The 24,351-nt window shown below is 38.5% G+C and overlaps 1 protein-coding gene and 1 non-coding gene across 2 annotated transcripts; one reads left to right on the top strand and one right to left on the bottom strand.

The window, feature by feature from the left end:
• Positions 1–545: 545 nt before the first annotated feature.
• TRNAI-AAU (transfer RNA isoleucine (anticodon AAU)) lies at positions 546–619 on the bottom strand. Its single transcript has one exon. It is a non-coding gene; the product is annotated as a tRNA-Ile (tRNA).
• Positions 620–1,105: 486 nt separating this feature from the next.
• MOK (MOK protein kinase) lies at positions 1,106–24,186 on the top strand. Its single transcript, XM_050974927.1, is given in 9 exon segments — positions 1,106–1,606; positions 1,849–2,113; positions 3,214–3,241; positions 10,040–10,067; positions 14,362–14,513; positions 14,515–14,532; positions 16,836–16,935; positions 18,578–18,672; positions 22,497–24,186. Coding segments are annotated over 9 exon segments (1,233 nt in total). The 3' UTR covers positions 22,543–24,186.
• Positions 24,187–24,351: the final 165 nt, after the last annotated feature.

Here is a 24,351-nt window from a genome sequence, read left to right as displayed (position 1 = left end):
AGAGGGACATGGAGCTCCTAGAACGGGTACAGTGGAGGGCAATGAGGGATCGCTGACGGACTGGAGCGTCTGTCTTACGAGAAAAGGATGAGGGGGTCGCGCCTTTCCAGTCTCGAGAAGAGACGAGTCAGAAGTGACCTCGTGTCTGTGTACGTCTAAAGGGGCTTGTGCCAAGAGAATGGAACCACGCTCTTCTCGGAGGTGCCAATATCTGGGATACGAGACAACTGCTGCACAGAAAGTTCCACCTAAACATGCGGAAGAACTTAACTGTGCAGGTTACCGAGCACTGGAACAGGTTGCTCAGAGATATTGTGCAGTCTTCCTCAACTGGAGATATCCCAGAACGGTTTGGACGGCAGACAAGAGTCCGAAGCGGTCACCCGAGCACGCTGTAGGCGACCCCACACACACCCATCCCACCACCCGGCCGTACCCGTGTGCAGAGATCACGCCGTGTCTCACCACAACCGTAAGGCCGGGGGGTAACACTGAGACAAATCGGAGAGACGAAAAAAGAGGTGAGAAAAAGGGTAATATCGTTGTGGCCCGTACGGGGATCGAACCCGCGACCTTGGCGTTATTAGCACCACGCTCTAACCAACTGAGCTAACCGGCCACCTGATATTCAGGCTCGCTTGGAGTACCTATAAAGACAAATGCCCTGCAGCCGGAGTAGGCAAGGCAATGGACTGGGCGAGGAACATCCTGCGTATGGAAACACACGCTTAACTCCTCAGCAAAATCAAAAGCAAATCGGAAAACTTTTCCCTGCCGATAGAGAGATGCAGCGCCTGGTACGAAACACCCGTAACGCGGGATCGGGGACAGCTTCGCCTCTAAGTCAATAGGCTAATACTTCTTCAAATTTACTAAGATAAGATTCCAGTTTCTTTTGATTAAAATATTTGAACATTCTTTAAAAACATTTACTATTCTGTTTAACGCACTCCTAGAATCTTGGTTTTCACGGACAAAAAGTTCACCTTTTCCTGGTGTTTTGATTTTTACTACATATGCTGCATAGAAAAGAATTTTTCCGCTCACCTTTGAAGCCTGCGTTAAAGCACAGGATGTCTGTTTAGCAAGAGACAAACACCGGGGGATGGGGGACAGGGAGGGGATGAGACAACTCTCCAAAATGCAGGGTTTTGGAGACAGCTCGGTGAGAACACAGCCCCTCGTCTCTTCCCGGGCTCTTCTCGCTGCCGGGCTGGCGGTATGGCTGCTCTCCTCATCCCGCAGTAGCGCGCAGGATCCGCCAGGGATCAGGCCATCACCGGGGATGAATCCGAGCCCGCCGGGGCGCTGCTCCGGCCACGGGAGGCTTGACAGCAGACAGGGCCCGCCGCTGGATTTATGGAGCACGTCTCTTGTCCCAAGGGCTCCCCTCCTTAACCCCTCACCCACAGGCGCCTCAGCCCCCCCGGGGAGTCGAGACGCCACTCGACACCTCGAGGCGAGGTATTTCGGGTTTTATTCTAGTTTGCGCAAAACAGAAAGCTGGGTGGTATCCCACAAAAGTGTAGCCCAGGGACATCAAAACTTTACACCTGCTATACCTTTTAACAAACAAAGGCATCAGCATTCCTCGGTTACCATCTACGTAAGTTTTGTATTAATTAATATTCAAACCACTATTTGGTAGTAGCATCTCGCTTCTCATGCTTATTAGTCCCTTCTGGGTAGGTGGCCAAAGGGTTGCGATCTCGCACTGCCAAAATTACGTTTCCCCCAGTTACTGCTCCATTCTCCTAACTTAAGTCCTGGTGGCTCTCGTCCAGACAGCCCGTTCACCTTGGGATTGTCTTTCCTTTTCCTTAAAAAAAAAAAAAAAAATTATCCGAGGGTGCGACATCCACAATTCTCCCGCACCTGGGCACGCACCTGGCGGGCACGGGCGGGGCGCTGGCACGCCGCGCACACTGCGCATGCGCGCTCACCCGGCCGTGCCGTGCGCAGCGGGCCGCGGCGCGGGGCCGGCGCGTGCGCGGTTGCCGGGGCGACTGGAACACAACATGGCGGCCTGAGGGGAGCGCCAGGAGCGGGGCTCGGTGGGGCCCGGCCGCTCATCCGCCAACCCCGGCACCTACGGGACGGCGCGGCAGGCACAGTAAGAGGGTACGGGGAAAGCCTCGGGCCCTTTCTAAGGGATGGTGAGGGCCTGGGCCCTCCAGGGAGGCTGGAGGTCACCAAGGGGGCCGTGGTCTTAGGGAGCACCCGCGCCGAGGGGGCTGTGGGTGCTTCTGCGGCCCCTGGAAGGGCCGAACCTGCGGCCCCTGGGCAGCTTCCGGGTCTCGCATAGCAAACGCTGGGCTCTGCGTCCCACTCCTCCGCAGCAGGGAGCGAATAGGTCTTTCTCTGGGCTCCTGCGCGGAATCACCCCGGCTGCTGGTCTCTCCGAGTGCTTTCTCGGGAACTGCCAAGTTTTCCTGGTTCGTCACGCTTTGCCTTCCATTGCTTAGCATCCTTCACATCATGCCGTGTCACACCCTGCACATCTGGCGTGTCTCTGAGTGCAGTAATTACTTACCATGGCCTTGAAGCTCAACTTCTTCATTTCTGCTTCCTTCATTTCTTTGGTTATTTCTTTCTTCCCACGTGTATCAATACGTGTGTCATACTTAAACATCATAGCTTTTTCTTCCTCAGTGTCTTGGCATTTTTGTAACAGTGTCTGCTTTAGATTTTTATAATATCCTCTTTTGAGTACTGTAGCGCTGTCTTTTGTGTAATTTTGTACTGAATTCTTTAATTCTAAATGATTATTAATTTTCCACACTCTCTAGTTACAATGATTGGGTGTTGTCTTTGAGTTCCATCACTTGCCCATAATTTATATTTAGATTGTTCCTTATTTCCTGCGTTCTCTAGCCTCTTGCACATTAAACTCTTATTCTTTTGAGTAATTCGTGGCCACTTTTTTGGGGTGTTGGATGAGTTCATATTGCTACAGCTTATTCTTCCCAACCTTTATTTTCCTGTCCACTAATAATTCTAAGCTTGAACATCTGTGTGTGCTGAAACAGAGGGGGGAGGGAGGGAGGGGAGAAGTTAGTTCACATCTGTGGTTACAGATGCATGAAAAAACTCTACCCAGTGATCAGGTCTCTTTTATTCTTTAGTGTTTTATGTAATTGGAACACTTCCTTTAATTTATCCTCCAAGCTTTCAGTCTTACAATGTTCATAAAATTTTTAACCTTTCTTTCAGTCTTCACCTTTGACTACAACAAATTCAGGTAATCCTAACTGGTAGTAAGTTTTGGTTTGTAGCTGTTCAAATTTTCATAGTTTAAAGTTGTTCTGACCTGGCCATTTTTGTTCAGCATGTGTTTGAAGTCTTCTGTTTTAGCGGGTTCTTTTCGTCATGATCAGGATGGTGCTAAAGTGGATTTTTAAGAATCTCCAGAAATCTTGGCTTGTGAATGCAAAATTAAAATTTGTTCGTACACCTGAAGTCTAAATTTTTTCTTCTTATTCTATATAAACTTCTGTGCTGTTGTTCTTGCAATGTCTAATTTTCTTTCAGTTGCTGATAAAACAATGACTAACTTGTCACGTGATCATTATAATTTTAGTCCCTAGGAAAAAAACCCTCTTATCTTACTGACCTGTTTTGTTCAGAGTTTACACATTGACTTTATTCATCAAAGAGACATTTCAAATAATGCCATTTTCATTCCTGATTCCACCCTTTATACAGTCAATTAAAATTATTCAGGCCTTTGCTTCATTCTTTTAACTGAGTGGATCTCATAAGTGCCAGGTGAAAGCCTCAGTTGTTGGTTATGTGTGGGGTATTTATTTTGTCTACAGAGCTCTCTGTTGTGAAAGAATTACAATAACAAGTTTTACAGGCTTATGTGGAAAAGATCTTCGGTACTGTAAGAGTATTCTAAAATGTGTAAAGGATTAAGTCTTGCACCATATCAGAACTCTGCAATTTAAAATCTAAACAACTCAATTTGTTTTGAGCTCTCCACTCTCATCTGGACTTCTCTTGTATGTGTAAAATACTTTTATAGAAGAAAATATATAAACATAACCAAATAGTATAAACATATACTATCTGACTTGTTTAAATACCTGAAGATATTTTCAATAAATTTGTTCAGTAAGGCTTTCCCTGCATTTCTCTGCCCAATGCCAGAGAATCAATTACTTCCATTTAAGAAAAAAAATACAGAATGGCCATTTATTAGAATAAAAGAGTAAATCAACAAATAACTTTTTTTTTTTTGTGTCTGTCTTGTGTATATTTTGGCCCCAGGGCTGGCTCTGACATTATAAGAACATGTAACACATAAGAGCCAATGTGTTGGTGACTGGTTGGAGGGTATCAGTTGCTACCAAAAAAAATGCATTTACACTGAATTCTGAGAGAGTAGTATTTAGTAGTATTTATGTAGAGAACATGGTGATATTTCCTGACAAGATGTTATTTCTTTAGTCTCAGTTAGTGAAGGCTGAGGGTCAGCTCACATGAAGCACTAACTGCCCACTTACCAAATTACAGCCAAAACACTTAAACTGTCCGTGGTCTCCTCCCATGTTGGAGTCTGTTAGAGATTGGCTCCTATACCCACCATGATTTTCAAATTCATGTGCTTTTAAAATAGCTCTACATGTAAATTGTCTCTATTGAGTGTATGAGATGGTGTGGTTTATTTTAAATTACTCTGCTATTTCCAATTTTTCAAATGTAGATGGCCCAGTTAGTTCGTTTATGATGCAGCATGATTGATAATGATCAAAAAACAGAAGCAGCAGATGATAAAAATGAGAAGAGCACCTGACAGTTCTCATCTAAGTGCTGCTACTATATTGAAGAAAGAGGAGTTGCAAGGGGAAGGATTCTAATAATGAAAATACAAGCATTTGGCTCTCAAGGAAAGAAAACACTTTTCTGTTGTTTGGGTTTCTTTTTTTTAAAAAACTGAAGCAAGTATGAAAGCTGGGGAGATGAAAAGAGAATAAGAAACACAAATTGATTGTTAGTTGGAAGACAGCATCAGAATGTCCCTGCCTAAGTAACTTTTCCCTCTGTAAAATTTCTTGGCAGGCTTTCTCCACTGTAAGGCTGTGTTTATACTTGTAAATTAAACATATCTGGAAATCTTGGACACAAAGAGCAGCTGGCATGAAATAGCCCTCATGTCTGCTAGTAAATTCTCTTATCTTCCAAAACAAGGCAGTAGGACAGAAACTGCTTGAGAACTGACCTTAGAAGGAGTGCTGACACCAGGCAGGGAAGGTGCCTCACAAGTGCTGATTGTCACAGGCCAAATCCCTGCCAGGTACTGTTGTCACAGTAACTAATAACAGGCAGCTGCAGTTTACTGCTATCACAAAGCTTGAGATTCCCAGTTATTCTGACACCCATAAAGGGCTTAGTCTGATAAAAGAGGTTTTCTGCCCTGCCTCCCTCAAAATGACTAGATTTGCATCTTTCTTGAATAATAAGACCCATGTCAAAAGCAATAGCAGCATAAAGCTAACCAGAACTGGATTTTGCTCAGGTGAAATTACTGAAAAAATTATCAAGGATAGAATCTGTAGGTGCTAAAAATAAAAGGAAATAGGAGGATGAGGTGGGTGAAGGGAACTAGGCACTGGGATTGGTAAGGAGCAGTTAATCACAAAGCTGAAGGAGAATAAAGGAGGGAAGAAAAAAGTCAATTCTGATGGAAATTAGAAGAACTGAAAATTAGTATAAATAAAACTTTTTTTGATAACCCATATCTGCTTCATCCCTTAAAGTTCTGCAGAATTAGAATTGACCAATTTTTCACATCTTTGTATTTGAAGCATTTAATTATCAAAGCCAAACATTACTTTTGGCCCAGTGCAAATCTCATATCTTAATTTAATATGGGAATAAAGCTTTAAAATCAGAAAATGCTTTGCTTAAAATAAAATATTACCAAAAAAAAAACAAACCAAAAACAAACAAACCAAACAATACCTCTACAAAAAACCCCAAGAAATAACCCCCATGTTGGAACAATGATTCCATGATATACTTGCTTTCCAAGATAATTTTGTTTTCAGTACATTGTAAATAAAAGGAGTGGGGTTTTTTTGGTGAAAGAAGCAAAGAAAAAATTAAAATATGAGTTGCTAATATGCTGCAGCATAAAAAAGGGTAGGAATGTCTGTGTCAAGAGACATCATGTCTCTGAGCTAGGAAGTGGTAGTTTATTGTCTAAGAATTATTGTCTTCTGTTTTCTGGAATATATATTTCTGTAATCTGGGCAGCAAAACTTCATTTACTGTTTTTCATTTTATTTTCTCTCAACTTGCATGTTTACAAAATACCTTTTTTATTTGAAAGTTTTCTATTAGTCAGCATTTAACAAGTAAAGTAAGGATTGTTACACAGTCTTCATAATAATTTCAAACATATTGAAACAGTGTATTTTTGTTTTTAAAATACCAGTTGCTAAGGTAAGGAGAGGGAATGTTTTCTGATGTTCTGGAGAAAGTGAGTCTTAGGGAAGGAAAGTACTATGCAAGTAAACACATGAAGCAACGTTTTGAAAGGTATGCATAATTAATCATGGAAATTCTACAGAAAACCATGTTTAAATTTAGTGAGGGAACACAAAATTAAGACTAAGTGAAGCTTTTTAAGTACACATGAATTAAAAAGGTTTGCATGTGATACAGAAAGGGAACTCTGCCTTCCTGTTTGGCACTGGGGGGTTATTTCCTTGAGTACTCTAATTGATGTTACCCACTGTATTACATGGTGCCTGGCCTCTGGGTCGAGGGTGAAATGATGAATGAGGAGTAAATAGTTGATTTCTGCCTTGCCAAATGCACTAAATATACTTGTGCTGTTTTTCTTTTTTCTGTAAATAATAAGTGGAGGAAATGTGTCAGTCCTCTTCTTGGGTAATACTTTTTTCAGCCACTTTAAGTACTGTTGTAATGCAGGTTAAAAGCAGTGCATTTATCTATTGTCAATCTATAGCATTACTTCTCCTTCATATTTGCATTTATATTTACAGCCATCATCCAGATGTGATATGGTCACAAAATAGGTTCTTTTTATCAGTTAGGAATACAGAGGAGAGGGCTGTGTGTATGTAGACACACAGCCCTCTCCTCTGACTTGACATTGTCCTCCAAGTATATAAGTGCCAACCAGTGCCTCTTGACATTGTCCTCCAAGTATATAAGTGCCAACCAGTGCCTCTTGGGTTACTGATTTTATATTCTCAGTTAAATATATCAAGTTCCTAATGAAATCACTGGGAATGACTCATTTGTACATACAAAGTGAAATGGGACATTTTGCTCTTAGGTGAGATTTCAAAATGTAACTCAGAGCTTCAAAGAATATCAGTTAAAAAAAAGAAATATCTTCAAGTAATGTGGGTTCTGATTCTCTGTTACATTTGTAGAGATCTGTTGGTCCATTTATACACTACCTACAACTGACAGAATTGTCCACTTTATGATTAAAACAGTATTTTAACTGTTATTTAATTATATTTAGTATTTAAACTATCTGCTTAACTGTATCTAGGGCAGATGTATACAACTCAGTGGCAGGGCACTGCAGACTCTCTGTCATCTTTTCATCTAAAATATCTTTTAGGCCTTTAACCCTTTGATAAACTGACAAATTCTTTTGATGAAGTGAACTCTTTCAACAACAGATAATATCATTTTTTTAAAGAGAACCTGCCCATACATGGTATTTCTTCTCGTTTCAAAGTGGAAAATATTGTTTTGGTGTTTAGCTGTACGTCTGATTGGGAAAAGACGTATGTCCTGCTCTGATCCATTCAATAGTGTGCAAAGCTCTTTGTTTCCTGCTTCCTCCCCAGAGTTTCTGTAGCATGGGTTTTTTGTTTATTGAAGCCTAGGAGGGCAATGAAATCATATACACAATAATTGAATAGTGTCTATTTTTCATGGAAGAAATTTCCATCAACATTAATTTTAAATGTTAAATTTGGCAATGCATCCCACTGAGCAATGTTTGGAATGTATGCTACAGCAGCACAGAGTAAACAGGATCATCCATACTCTTACGCAACACGAAATTCCTGCTGGGAGCTCCTTGGTATGGTAACTGGTGTCTGGGGCAAAACACATTACTACTTTTCTTCTTGGGGTAAGCCCAGCTACTGCAGGCTGCAGGAAGGAATAAAGCCATTTTGTAATTACTGATCTGCTCAATAAAGAAACAGGAAGGAAACAATTTATCAAGCCCTGCATTTGAAAGTTCAGTGACAGACTAAAGTTCTGACAGCCTCATGGCAGGGGAAAAAGTCAGCTATAAATCCAGTCCTTGGCTGCAAGACAGTCTTCCTCTTTTCTGTTTAATTCAACTTTAGTATAGGACAAGTGAATAATCGGAGATAAATACAAGCACTAAGGAGGCTGACTCTACATCCTACTATCTTTATGTTTACATAAAGTTGTTTTGTATGCATGGTGCATTGATTTCTTTCTTCTTTATTCCTGTATTTGAACACTGTCCAGTAACTTTTGGGTCTAGAGAAAACCTGTAGATTCTTAACCAGCTTTTTGAGTTTGAAAAATCTGGGGGTTTTGAGTTTGAAAAACTGTTTCTTTTTGAGTTTGAAAAATCTGAAGTCCACATGTCTGCTTTTGTTAAAAAAGTCTGATGTAGCTCTTGCTTTTTGTGTCTCTTTTCCAACAGACTAAAATATTTCAACATCACTATTAAAATGAAAATCTAAATATATGTTAAACATAGTTAAATTTCATCTCATCATATGTAAGATTTGCTGGTCATTTCAACCCATGTCCCATATCCAGTTAGTGCTTTAACTGTTCACCGTGGCTCAGTACTCTGGTTAGGCACACTCAGAGCTTATCTGCTGAAATAGCCTCTGGCACTTAAGGATCTTGGCTTCACTTATCAGTTTGAACTAGGGATCAAAGCAAACTATTTGGCAGTATCATTTCACAGGCAACTTTACAGATGCCCCTGTGCAAGTAGTTGAAGTTGAGGTCTCAGAATTAGGCAGTAGATGAGCTATGCTTCTGGAGAGAGGTGTCAGCGATAAAGTTGGGTTCCTTGCCTCATAAGCACTTCAGTGTCTTCTGGGGACATGTTCTGTCTCCCAGAGTGATCACGTTTTATGACAGCATTTACTCCATTACTGCATGGTACATTTCATCACTGTGCAACAGCAGACATATCCTTCATTATTCAAATACTTGACACAAAACTTGTTGACTGCTCTGAAACATTTTTTCTTGCCCTTCAGGCTGTCTTACTTCTCTGTTCAAGGCTGTACAAGTAGTACACTGTTATTGCCAGTCCCGTTTTCTGCAGAGACACGGGAAGGTGCTAATCGTGTCAGCAGCTTGGCTTTCTGCAATCCTCAGCCTCAGCTGCTGTGCTGTTAACTAAGGGTAATCCAGCTGGCCAGCCAGCTTGCTGAGCTCCTGCAAGCTGAACTGCAGATTGTACCCTCAGCCTTTTACTGGCTGGGTTAATACAACGTTGCAGGGGAGATGGACCGTAATGCAATTATCTTACAAGAAAACTGAAGACCTAAAGATGTCTGCCTCTGCGGGGCAGTGAAATGGAAAATAAAGTGTCAGATGTATTACATCATGATTATACTTTAAATTGCTGTTGTCAGCAAAATAGTGATTCCAGCCAGATACTCATTGCCATGCAATAGAACACTACTGGAGTTCTAAGTAGAAAGTATTTTCATATATAGTGCAGTGGCTTCCCTCTCTTTTGTTCTAAGCTTGTATCAGTTAATTTACTGGAAATTTCTTGATACTGAACAGTGTGATATGCCCAGAAAACATGCCTTCAAAAAGTTTCATTGAATAAATCAGTTGACTTCTGCAGTGGGTGCTTTGGATAAACTAAAACTATGATACCTCAGATGTAAGTTTAAAAACTTCCATGAGACAGCATCAATTAAAAATGAACATGTCAATTTTAATACTTACTTTTTTTTCTACACTGTGGACAAATCAATGTGCAAGTTTTATTTCTAGCTTAAAGTCTCCTTATTTGTTTCTGCAGAGATGAATACCCTGGCTCCCTTTCACTGGTATGTGAATTTATGGCCATGACTATTTATGAGCTGATAAAAGGTATGTAGCATATGCTTAAGAAACATAAACTCTCCTTGTGTAGATCACAAAGTGGAATTAATTATTTTTCACTTGGTTGTTCACTGTGACAGATTATAGAACTCACAGGGAATCTTGTGCTGTACTGCTTTACCCTGTATTTCTTGCCAGTGGAATAGACCCAATTGTTTAAAGCATGGGTAGATGCAGTCCATAGCCATCTATTCTACAGTCAAATAACCTTGACTGCAAAACACAAAATAATTGCTTTATGTTACAAAAAATAAAATTTAAACAGATTCTTTGTTAGGTCAGGGCTATTGTGAGGTATTAAGAAAATTATTCCCATTTGTTTCAAAACTATTGAATCAATGAATAAGGATTTTTAGTTTTTATACCTAGTAAAAAGGTATAAACTTTCACTAAGTTTTCTTTATAAAATAACATTGTTCCCTCATACTTCCTATATTTAAAAATTCTGGAGCTGTTTGTCAAAGCAGGTCAGGATCATAAAGCTTAAAGAAGAATTCCTCCAAAAAAATTGAGAACAAAAGCTGAAATAAAACCAGTTCTTATATAAACAGTAAAGAATTGGATACAGCAAATGAAGGGACTTACAATTCATGAGTAAAAGAGGATTTTTAAAAATGAAAAATTAAGAATTTGTAATGTCTTAACACTTGGGAATTTAATTTAAATAACTGAACATGTGTCATTCAGTGTACTACAATAAAGACTTGCTCCTGAACATTGCACTGGTGACACTGATTATCAGATCTCTAACAAAAGGAGTAACTCTGTTTCTGACCTAGATAAGAATGTGATATTAAAATTGATTTATTTGCTGATTCCTGAAGTAGATATTAGACATTTTGGGGTTTGCTATATTTAGCATGGTATTCAAATGGAAATGAGAATCATCATTTCCATATGTTCTGATTTTTTTTACTATTTAAAAATACAAATTCTTTCAAAGTTTTCTAGAAGATGATTGTTTTAACACCACTTAGTTATATTAAACTCCTTTTCTATGCCATGGTGAATCAGTTCAAAATGAAATCTCTGTTCAGTAGTAATCTGAAACCCTGCAGTTAGGGATTATCTGAACATTCATCTGGGTTTACCTGAACTTCTGTAAATTGCTGATTCTTCTTTATGGTCTGAATTTTGAGTCTGGACTGTATTTACCATGATATAGTCCCTTTTTTTTAATGTTGTATAAGGTAGTGGCACATGGGATAGAGCTTGTCAAACCATAGAGTATAATAGGAAAGTGAACTGAAATGGACTGAGAATTAATTTTTAATTTGACAAGGAGTATGGAGACACTTCTGTAATTAGGAGGACAGTTTGCTGTAATGCTACTAATGTGGAAAGCTGATAATTTTGTGTTTTTTCCTTAAAAAAACTAGAGATCCATGTTACTTCAGTCAAGCCTATTTGTCTTTACACAAAGTCATAATTGTCTTGCTGTTAATTTATAGCAGAAGCATTTAATAACTGAAAAACAATCTTGCCCTTTATTTAATCAATAGCAGTTTGGTAATTTAAAACAATGAAAAAGGTGGCTGAAAGAGAGGTGTGGAGAATCTCTCAAGAGAAATGGCAGAAGCCTCAAGTGCCACTGCCTTAGGATTCACTGCACCATTACTGCCAAATAAGGTTTCTCCAGTGATAAATCTGGAAGTAGAAGAGCATCTGCTCCAGATTTTTCTAGTGACATGTAATGAAAAAGCAATTGAGCATGACTTCTTTTTACAAAGGCCCAATTCCTTAAATAAGAATAATAATCTAAATTGATTTGAATAGCTGCATTTTAGAATATCTTTTCCACTATAAATGACAAAAGTCCTGATGTTGAAAGCCATTTATCTCTATGGGGGCACTATTACAACAATTCCCGATGTAAATGGTACTCTGTTCCAAGTGCTTTGTGATCTAATCCTGCTCAGTGGATTATGTGGCTGCCTGGAGGAGCACTGTAATCAGCTGGGAACACAAGTCTGGCTCTGGGGCTCTGGCCTCAATGAGTTACTGTCCTGATAATCTCCCTCCTCCTCCCAGCCAATTACTCATACTACTGTCATCACGCAGATCAGTACCTGCTTTGTTTTTCAAAAATGTGATCATTTCTGCCTCCGTTGATGGCATTGCAGCGTTACATAAAGGCATTACAGCAAGATTAAAAGGCCTTTGGAACCTATAAAAGAAAAAAGCTGAGCAGTTACTGAATGGCTCTGAAAAATAGATAAATTTTATAACTGTAGTTATTGCCTAACAGCAACAGCAAGCTAAATAACATAGGTTAGCCTTGAATTTGCAATTCAGATGTGAATCTGAGTCTTTTAACCGTTGTGGTAACTTGAGGTGATTGATACAAATCTTCAACCTGAAGGACAATTACTTTGAGTAGAGAGGAAATGAGATATTTAGAAGTGAAATATTGCAGTTCTGCTAGAACCTGGGGAAAGAGATACTGCAGGTAATACATGCAGTAAAAACTAAGGCATCTTACAGAGTATTGAATTGACAATTGTTAGTTAAGCTATTCTGGTGCATACTGAAATATAAATTATGTCAGAAGTTGAGTGGAAAATGAATTACAAAGCTAGCTATATATGACATATAAAAGTAGTATAATTGAAAAAGGTGATATCAATGCACCTCTGGAAGCTGAAGACTATGATATTTGTATTCTATTTGTTCTTCACAAAAAAGGACTCACACAACTTGAAATTTTATTCCAGGAAGGAGAAAGCTATTGCCTTAAAAAACAAACAAACAAAAAAAAAAAAAAAACCAAAAAAAAAAACAGGAACAACATGTAACATATATGCAAATCTCTAGGTTGTATATATAGGTAAAAGACGTGGTTCAGCAACAGCTTTAGAGCAAATGCAGCATACTTTTATTTCAGGGTCTTCTCTAGGCAGAAACAGAATTGTCTGGGGCAGCTGCCAACTGCTGCAGGGAGAGAAAAGGCCATGGCTCAGATAAATCTGCCTGCAGCAGAGCCCTGGGAGGCAGCAGGCAGCCAGAGCTGCTGCCAGCACCCTAAAGGAGGTACCTGCTGCAGGAAGCCCTCCTGGGAGGGGATGGCTCTTACAATCCTCTGGTAGCCCTGGTGAGAGCAGAAGCAGAAAGTCTGGCCTCTCCTTCCTAGACTTGCCCATTCCCCATTCCGGTATCTGTAGCTATTGTCTCACCATGATGGCAAAATTTAATTTTTTACTATTATGTTGATAAGTTTGAAAAAAGTGCTGGTTTCTTTAAGTATTTTTTGTTTTTACAAATAACTGGAACCACTGATAATGTTTATCTTTCTACTGAATTCTTCTCTCTGCTGTGTTTGTATTAGTACAGAAATGGGATATTTCAGAGCGATGGGCAACAAGAAAACATAATAATAAAGGTAATGTGAGGGTATTTAACTAAAAGTGAAGGATATAAAATTTTTGTCTTTACCCTGAGAAGGTAATGTTTATTCATGAACAAAAGTACAGTTTTTTAAGAAATATATAGACAGTTACTGTATTCCTGATCTAGGGGAATAAACAATTTTGTTACTGGCTAAAAACTGAAATGACAGAGATGCTTTACACCCTGTATGTGTTCCCTCCAAGCTAAAAACCTGTTCTTTATCCTCTGTTAATATGTATTTTCATTTCTGTGTTAATCTAGACACAGGAAATAGGGTTCAGTTTTGCAGCTCTTTCTTTCTACATTCAGTTCCTACTTTTAGTGGAAGTTACACAAACAAAAGAAAGCAGAAGATAGTGGCTTTCAGAAGATTTAATTGTAACCATCTCTCTTTACAGTTCAGAAAATTATTTTGCTAATGTTTAAAAAGCAAGGATTTTTAAATTCAGTTTATGAAATTTTATTTTCTGAAGATTAATTTTTGAGTCATAGAAGTGTACAGGAGAAGCCAAAGCCACAGTTCTTCTGTTTAGCCACTGCTAAACAGAAGAACTCTAATAACTTAATCTAGATGTCTTATTTAGCTGCCTTTCCTTCTCCCTATGCTCTTAGATCTTTCTTTTAATGATGTACATAACAGTATTTGAATTACATCCTATGGACACAGATATCTTCATGCCTGGACCCTACTTACTGTTTTAATGCAGCTTTACTGCTGTGATACTACCTCTGGCTTTTGGAAAGTTTCTTCTTAAAGTAATCTGTGATTTCTTTTACAATGACTATTTTACAGACATTGCTTGAATATTTTACTGTTTGTAATCTGTGGAAATACTTTATTTATTTTTGCAGCAGAACACCCTGAAGTTAAGAGATTTTGGATCTTGTAGGAGTATCTATTCTCAGCACGCACACAGTACCTCCCCACACTGGTACTGAGCACCTGAATGTTTGCTTACAAAAGGGCTCTGTAGTTACAAAATTGGCAAGTGGAGTCCTGGCTGTTTTCTATGAAATCACAAGGTACTGTGCTCAGTGGAGGGTTTTGCTTATCATTAATCAAGATAATCAAAGGTAAATAACTCAAATTAGGAGCATGTGGTTTGGATAATGTGATCTTCATTTCCATGGATTTGTAGAAGAAGCTTCTGTGCTTAGTGTGCAGGGTTCATGAGGCAGTAATCCCGTCTGGTCTGGCACTCTCTTCACCCTGTGGCAGGTTAGTAATAAAGCAGTTCAAGAGAGCACAGTACAAACAAAAGTGATTTACAAAGGAACATTTTTGAACATTTTTCCCCAGTCGCTTAGTATTTAGTAAAAATGTATTTTCTCTGCTTTATCTCTGTGTAGAGTAAGGCTCATTTCTTCTCATGAACATCACAAACTATCCTCAGTCTTGTTAATGCACTTAATGATAAAATTTTTCCCACATTTTTTGGACTTTCTGCAAAAACAGGACATTAGAGAATACACTTTCTCTGATTTACAAACTTGATTTACAGTATAGTGTATCTAAGACCCCTGTACTCTTAAGATCTTGTGTGCTGGTATATTTTGAAGTCACGTTCTGATGAAGGAAGGGTTCAGGAAAAACAAATTAAAGTCTTTTAAGATTTTTGCTGACGATGAAACTATAACTCAAAAAATTTGTCACTGGTCTTCAAGAAAAAAGCAAAAATACCCACCATGAGTATTTCTCCAATATCTTTGTGCCCTAGCAACAGCAGCAGTTCTTTATTCTCCTCCCACACTGCTGTCTCTGATATGCAACCAGGACTGATAACATTTGCTTTGCTTCTTTCCTCCTCCACATGGCAAGTGCAGCTGCTGCCATCACCATCACATTAAATGACAACCATTATGCTTTGCCTGCTAACTTGTAGAAACATTTCTACTTCTCCAGCCAGAAAACTGTTAAAAGAAAAATCCCAAATGTGGCAGTACTCTTGCAAAGTAAATTGGGACCAAAAGCTTTAAGAATGCCTCTTTTTTTCATTTCAGCTTGAATCAGCTGGGCTTTGTAGCTTTGTAAGAAAATAACGTGCTGCAAACTTAAGTTTTCTTAGGGAAAAACCCAAACCTGAAAGATATTTCCATGTAGTCTCAGCTTAATGTAAAAAATATCACTCTTTACGACACCACTGAACATTTTCAGAGACCTCACAGGTGTGTTCAGAGAGGAAGGAGGGATGTTTATTGGAAATTATTGAATTTCAAAGGATACAGTCTTGCCAAACAAAAGGCAATTATGGACAGGTTTGTTTCTTTTTCAGTGCCTCCTGCATTTGTTGCTGTTGAATGGTTGCATAAGCCTTTATGCTTTACAGCACATTGTGTAAGAACTTTTCGTCTTTTATTCAGCCATGCTGATCTTTGAAATCTTGTTTCCCTTTCTGTTCCCTATAAATCATGATTCCTGGATCACACTTTTCAGTGGCTTGCACAGTTGTTCTTGAATTTGTTACAGTTTTACATTTGACAACAGCACATTTTTTTTAGTTCACACAGAAGCTAGTCCCAGCTGCATTGATCCAGCTGTACAATGTGAATCAGATCTTTTTTCTCCTTCCTCTAAGCTCTATGAAGACACTCAGAGCAGTGTGCAGCCAGCTGTTTAATTGAATTTGCAAACAGTTAAAAAGAAGTTTCTCGTGTCTACAAAGGGCCTGAGTGTTTTGCTTTCAAGAGTCATGTGGTGCTACTGAAGTGTTTCTTGAATTATAAGCCCAAATAAAAAAGCAACAAGTGCAGGAAATGTTACTGGACCCGACTAAAGTCAGATTGCTCTAATATGATAACAGTGTTTTCAAGGACTCTGTGCAAGTTTTATATTAACTGAGGATCAAGCTCAGGAATGCAGTTCAAATTACCATCTTTCCAGTATTGCTGCTTGCAAAGAACCTGTGTGTTAGCAATGGAGTGTTATAAATACATTTCTATGTGCATACACAGCATGAGGGACTGCTTGGTTCTGCTGACTTAAAATGAGGAGAACACATTGTCTTCTAGGATCTGCCACTTTACGAGAAGCAAACACAATCCCAGATCCATTGCCCTTCACCACAAGGGATAATCTCTTTACATATTTTTCCCCAAACCAGCAGGAGAGGGCAGCTACAGATTTCTGTAGCTACTCCTTCAATGCAAACCAGCAGCTGTGTTGCTCTGCTGCTCACGTTATCCTCCAGCTGTTGAGAGGTATTAAACTGTCCACAAATGAATAATTCTAACATGTTATCTTCCTCACAAAAAAAGGGGTTTTTTTAATCAAAAGTGACAGTTCAGCTGTGTCTTGTCTAGTACTAATACCATCTCTTACCTTGCAGTTTCCAGCTTCTTTTTCTTGGATATAATGAGTTGGACCACATCTCAAAAATCCATGAAGTGACAGGCACTCCTGGTAACAAAACTTCAAAAGTTCAGGCAGTAAGTACGCACTCCCATAGATACTAATCTCACTGTTTCAATATCCACAATAGAGCTCTACATCTGTGTGCAATTTCTGCTCAGGGAACCACCACAAAACCTAAATCTGTTGTGCTGACACAAGAGCAGTGTCTGCTGTCCCTACCCAGAGACAGTCACCCATTCATGAACCTTACAGGCAGAGCAGAGGAAATCTGAGCCTGTCTTAATCTTATCTGGCCTTTTATTTCCATAGTATCTTTAAGACCAGTGACATAAATTTTTAGGAAAGAAAAGGGTTTTTTTCAAGTACTGCTTACTTTTCCCTAATGAATGATTACCTAAATCAGGTGAATTCTTTTCAGTAAATTGTAATCCTCTCTGAAAATGCATGATTAAATGTTTTTCTCAGCTTGCTTAACACAGGTCAAGAATTTTGATTTTTGAATCCTCTCTTTAAAGAAAGGAAAAGGAAAGTCTTATCTTGTGCACAAATTGCCTTTTAAAGGTCACTATTTCCTCTGTGCAATCATAAAATATGATCCCAATGAGAGAACTGCTGTCCATCAAACCTTACAGCACCCTTATTTTCAAGAACTCTGGCAAGTGACTTCAAATCACTTCAGTTTTGAAGACTAAAGTCAAAAGGTGAGGGGAGCATTGTGTCCATGTTTCAAGTGGAGTGAAATTAAATTTGTTTCCAGTGCTAGTCCTTGTCTTGTCAACCATTAACATAATTCAGTCAACGTAGTTCTTTGCATTGAGTCCAAAGCTTACCTAAAACACTACTGATGCTTGTCTCTATTCTTTTTGCCCCCAAGTTTTTAAGAGAGCCAATACATGAGCTTTTACCATGCACAAAAAATCAAGAGTAGTAGTAAATACGTCAGGGCAAGTACCTCAGGATTTGTGGCAAATTTCAAAGGCAAGTCCAAGACAGGTAGTATTTAAGTGGAAGAACTGTCAGCCCATTCAGAGAAAGTAATTTGTAGCACTGAGCTTGTTAGCTAGAAACAAATGTTTTACTTAAGCTGATTACTTGGGTTTATTCTGTCTGCCTAAACACAGATCTTTATTTGGTCTGATGCAGTTCCCCCTCCCCCAAATCCCTGACATACACCAGTTAGAATTTAGAAGCTCTCATACCTCATAATCCCCTCGGTAGATTCTTGTTAGAGTTACTGTTACTTAAAGGGTTAGCTCCACCTTTATTTTCAAATATCATTCTGGTTTTGATGGTTGCCTTGAGTTAAAAAGTTTTCATGATGAAGTGTGGCAGAGACAGGAATTAAGCTTTTGCCTTTTCAGGGCTTCAGTCTACATTTTGAGCAAATAAAACCATTTTTTTAAAAAACTTTATCATGTATATAGATGATATCAGGGAAAATTCTAAATGTGTATTTGACATGAAATAATAAATAATGAAATTCTGATAAAAAATTCTGGCAAACTAAAACTTTGTTTATATATCAGCTATATAAAAAATACTCTATGTATTCACTTGCTGTACCAACAAGGTAGAAGTTAGTACCACATGGAAAACTTCCAAATACAGGTTTTTCTCAAAAAAACCCTCAAAAACTTCCACAAAGTAGCAAAGAACAATTATAAATTATTTTCTGCTGTACATTCAGCTTTTAAAGCATGAACTCTCCTTCTACAGGAGAAGCCACTTCCCTCAAATTTAGTTCTGGGATTCATCAGTGTAGGTTTTCTACGAAGTTCCTTAAGGCAAGATTTCAAGAAACATCAAGTAAGGCAAGTAATTTTTCAAAAGGAATGAGGTGAAGTTGTAATTGGCTGAGGGTTTTTTAATTTCTGATTATTTGGGGTTTCTCTTCTAATTGTGTTCTCTAAGATGTTCAGAAAGAAATTGAATCTTGTTTATTTATTTTAAAAGCATTCTTTCAGGAAAGTCTAGGGAAAAAACCAAATCAACAACATGGGCCTCCGCTGGGAGAATTACCAAAATTAATTCTTCTGGAGTGGCCAAATTGATTTCCTTTCCTACTCCTACACTGCATTCAGTTGTCTGGAAACCTAAGAAAGGTGGTGGAACCCTTGTGTTCCAGTCTGTCAGATTTACTGGATCAAATATTGAGGTGTAGACTCTCACTTGCCCACTGAAGCACATTTGAAACTTCTGTTGTTTCTTCAACAGTCTGAGAAACAGAAGGCATTTCAGTCTTCCCTGAAACATTTCCATTTGTCTTCTTTAGAAGGAGTAGAAGTGAGGCAAAGCCTGGCTATGCAGTGAGAGAGACCCAGTCATGCTTTTGTTGTTAGAGATCTAACAAGAACAGCAGTGCCTGATTTTGTCTTGCTCTGACAATTTGTAGGAAAACCCCACAAGGTTTGAGGGCTGGTTTTCCTACCATTTTGATATTATGTTCCTGAAGGGGGTCAATATTTAATTAAAACATTGTTCTGGCAGAGCACAGAGAGTGTTCTGCATTGAACTTCCTCAGTACTTGTTCCTTTTAAAACCTGGTGGAGGAGGAGGTTGGTTAAAAATAACATGAAAGGATTCTTTGAGTTCAAGTATTAGGAATGGAATGTTATCTACAGAATTTAAGTTTTTAAATTGTATTACAAATGACAGCTAACTGCTGTATTTTTTTTTTTAGATTTAAGGGTTTGGGGTTTTTTTCAGTTAGCTCTGGAAATTATTCCTCTCCTGTACTTAGTAACTTCCACCTCAGGTTTTACTGAGAACATGCAAATTGTGCAATCATACGAGATACTTGATTTTGATGCAGTTTCTGTAACTGCTGAATATTTTTATGTAACTATAATCTAATTCAAAGCTAAACCAAATTTTTACCTGATTCAAAAGCAAGTAAAACTTAGTCATAGTTTGCTCCAAGCCATTGATGTTAACGTTAATCCAAAGTCTTAACAGGGACTGATATTGCAGCCAGTTGCTTAAAAGAGCAGTAAAAGCACATGGCTGATAATGCTTCAGAAATCTGGCACACAGATCACCAGCAACAATTTAACAGAATATTTCCTCTTATTAAGTAAGGTGAGAGTAAAAAGGCAACATTCTTATCTTACTGGGAAAGAATCTTTATTCCAAATTGATACCATTGACTTTTAAATTCCTGAGATCTAAAAACTTGCATTATATAATTCGCAATACTTAAATTTGATGACGTGTTGGAGAATGTTAGTTAGAAAACAAAAGTCTGTGCAAGTCATACTTGCCTGGGGGTTAAAAATCTTCTCCCTACTAAGTGTGCATGCAAGACATGTTTGGCAAATAACCTTTTTGGAGGTTTTAATAGTTATAAAAGTTACTCTGCTCATAATTGGGAAGTGATCATCATTTTTTTCTGGAACCAACACTGAGCTCTGGTGCTGCTGCTAAAAAACCCAGCCATGAGCAGGAGGCAAAGGACATTTTGTGTGAGAGGTACTGCTGCAGGGAGGCACCATGGAGGAAAATGGAGCACTGGGAGGAGCACATCACATCTAAATGTCACTTAGCCAACCCTTAGGCATCAACCTGAGATTTGTGCTCTAGATCCAGACTATCTGTGTATTCTAACCAATTAAGATACACAATGCAGAAAAATACAGGTTAACATAAAGATCTTGTAAGAGTAAAAATTAAGCCTGTTACATTCTCACCTCTCCTTCTGAGACTCTACAGGGCTGTGCATTTGTGAAAATAATTATTCTTCTCACTCATTTGAGCTCTTCCAGTAAGCAGGCTTTTTGCTGTGGTTTGTTGATTGGTTGCTTGTTTTTGTAAGAAGAGGCATCTCAACACTTGTAGGGTTCTGTTGTGACTGGATTAGATCCTAATCCTTGTTCAGGTCAACTCTGGACAACTTTGAGCATGCCTAAATTCCACGTTGTAGCTTTTCTGTGTGGACAAGCTCATGAGACTCAAGTTCTTTATGAATCCTTTTGACATCTACTGCTTAAAAACACTTGTCTAACTTATGTTTGTCTTCATGTTTAGAAGATGGTATTATTATCACATACTATACTGAGGATCAATGTGACATTTGTAAGGAGATTCTTGAAAATGTGAAAATAGTCACAGGGTAAATGTGGTGCAGACTGTGGGAGTTTTTGATATTGATTCAAATTTGACTATCCAAGTTAAATATCCTGCACCTGCATCATGTACCATTGCTCAATTTATGTCATTTCTTCATACCAGACTTTCAGAATCTCAATAGCAAGAATGGAAAAACATCCCAGCCTTGGCAAGAATTTGTATAGAGTAAGACTAAAACATTTGAACAAGGCTCTGCAGGGAAATCTCTACTGCTGCTACTTGCACTAGGTGTGCCAAAGGAAGACCAGATTTCTGTTACTAGGACTGAACAAATGAGTTTTAGTGGAGGAAGTGCTTTACACCAGTAGAGTGAGAACACTGTAACAAGGGCAAACAGCAGAACACAATGGTACAGCTAACTGCTCCTTGTCATTTTGTTGAAACTTACTGCATGGATGCTGCTTTCCTCCAGATCCAAGCAAAAAGTGGATGAACTTTGTGGAGATACTGTGTTCAGTGGATACTGAACACAGTATCTCCAAGTGCAGTGAAGGTATGTAAAACAACAGTGAGTGGCTGAGGTTTCCTGCCCTGTTACATTTCAGTGAATCATCTCCCCACATCTGTATGCTTTCATGTTAGCAGCTCATACTGATAGAACAGAGAACTTCAACAAGGAGGCAATACATTATTTGTCTGAATACTTACCATAGGGATTTTTTACAGACAGACAGATAGATAGGTATGTGAAAGGTATGATGCTGCACTTAGAAAATGAAATTAAGGACTGCAGGTCTATAGGCAGGCAACACAGTGCAACAGTAACCTCCAAGTTCTTACCTTTGGAACACTGAGCAAAAGGTGCCATGAGCTTATCCACTGTTTTTTCCAGAAAGGAAGATGGTGAATTGCTCAGTGCTGATATATTTGGAGTTGAGCATAATGAGTAGCATTAAAATTGATGGACTAAAAATAGGTAACCAACTGGATCCAAGGGAGCTTACTCTCCACTGTTGTTATTTTTTTATAAAAAAAGAGGACAAATCCTACTACCCACATTTGATGGATTGTTCTGACTCAGATCTCCCTTAGCTAGCACTATAGAGGAGGTCAAAGCTCAGATTATCAAAACTATATTCCTGGTGGGGGATATATTTATTGTATTTGTTGCTTTCTGTAATCAGTTTCTGGAAGCCTCAAATCACAGATCCTGAAATTTAAGTATTTTGACTAAAAAATATAAAATTCCATCAAACTGTGTTTGCACAAGGTACCTTTCTGATTTCAAAGGTGTTACTGCTACTGTTTGCTTCCCATGTTAATATATCAGGTAAGTGATTATTCATACACCAGGAAAAAGATGAAGTCAGAATTTTTGTAAGTTTTTACCTGGAAAAAAGGGCTACCAGAATAACATCTTGTGTATTATGCATTCTGTGTATCTGGGGCTGTCCAACTGTTGTAAGAGAATGAGAATGGCAATTTCATGTTCAACAGATCATTTTTGCTATAAAATTGCAAATCTGAAGGACTATATTGGAATTTTTCCTCATTTTTTTTATACTTTCAGGTGGATCTTACTCAGTTTGGCACATACAGTACTTCAAGGATATTGATTTCCTAACAAGTTCCTTGCTGTTAAACCTCTGGAGACAACTTACACTTCTCTGGCTAATGGATGAATAGGCAAACTTGAGTTTTCCCATCTGATTTAAAGTTAAAATACACCAAAACTTTAAACCACAAACTGGCAAGGACAGTTCCTACCCTCATTATTCCAGCTAAAATTCCATACTGAGATTATCTGTGTTCTGCTCACTTTTATTTTTTTCATGTAGTAGGAAAAATGTTTTTATTAAAAGCTGTATCTGCAGTAGAGGTCATAAGTTCCTTCCAGGTAAGTTATTAGTATCCTGTTTCTTAATAAAATAATTTTCTTCCATAAGGAATAGTGTCTGGTATGGGCAATTCAAGCTTCTAGATGATTGCCCTAAATAGTAAAGAAGAGGCTGAAAAAAGAAAACCCACACACATTCCTTGTGTGCTGCTGGACTACGATTTGTGGCAGGGACATACCCTGCCAACACAGATGTGAGTAGATGCTGCTGTTCCCCTGATGTTGGATATTGCAGTTCTTTGCCTACTGGTTTTGTATTTTTCCGGCTGAAGGAAAAAAGTCTTTTAAAGTTACTGCATATTTTTTCAACTATTTCATTTTGACTCAGACCATATGAAGCACTTATCTAGAAGAAGTCTACGGGGAGATAACTACACTAGTTTTCAGTGATGAGGTTTATCTGTATTTTAACAGTTAAACCCACTATGTTAATAAAACAAAACTTCTGAAAAATAATCCTGCTCAGTTTCAGTATTTTCCCCATGCCTTGTATTTTAGAAGAAGACAGATAAGAATTGTAAAGCACAGTTACATCTTGAATAAAGTAGGGAACTAATTCCCAGCTTATAAACGGATCTGGCATTTCTCTACACACTGGCTGCATTGCAAGGATGAGACTTAGTTACAAGCTACTGCAGTTGCTTCTCACCAAATGTTCATTCATTTCCTGAAAGCAAATCATTTTTCATGCCAGAAAATGTCTTAAGTCTACTTGTAATAAAAAAAATTCTACCCAGCTTTATTGTTGGAGAGCAGGAACGGCATTGGGCATTAACTTGTGCCCACAGATACAGTATGTGCAACCTCAGGCAAGTACATGGTTCTGGGCAAGCAGCCTCTGTTCTACTCTGCCTGCAGGGTTCTGCAAATCCCAGTTGTGAACGTTGCTGCGTAAGGAAAAAGGAAGCATATGATGGATACTTCTATTCTCTGTTAGTCTGGGGCTGGACATGGAGGATTAGTCTTTGCAAGAACTACTGGAAACAAGTTAAGTGGTGTGTTGGCTGATTCAAAATGACAAGTGTTTAGACAAGCAACATTAACTTCTGCAAATCCATGGATATGTCTATCCCCACCACACTTACCAGTTTAAGACCACTGAATTATAAATGAGATGCCTGATGTAAGACAAATGAGTCTCAGAAATGCTACTCCAATATGTTAGCCCAGTTTCTGATTGACAAGTCAGAAAGTGTGTACAGCTACTGCTGTGGGATCTTCCACTTCCCAACTCCAAATGCATGGGACTACATGATAACAAAATCCTTACCCCATGAAGTTGCCTGTCTGTGAAGTTGCTGCTCTATGATGTATTTAAACTGCAGGATGTGTTTGGAGATTAAACATTAAGAACAAGAACAGAGCAATTGTATTTCACTTTCCTAATTGTAAATCAATTCTATTAAATATGAAGCAATGTTCCAGGTAGGATATTTTTGAAAGGAATTTGTTCTACAAAGTTTAGGTAGTATTTCTGTACCAAACATTTAATTCAGCAAAGAATTGGTTACATCAAAAGTGATTGGAT

The sequence above is a fragment of the Serinus canaria genome, chromosome 5 (assembly GCF_022539315.1).
Source record: "Serinus canaria isolate serCan28SL12 chromosome 5, serCan2020, whole genome shotgun sequence".
In the NCBI taxonomy this organism is placed as follows: domain Eukaryota; kingdom Metazoa; phylum Chordata; class Aves; order Passeriformes; family Fringillidae; genus Serinus; species Serinus canaria.
The sequence above is the reverse complement of the archived record's forward strand: the minus strand, read 5'-3'. Positions and strand labels throughout refer to the sequence as shown.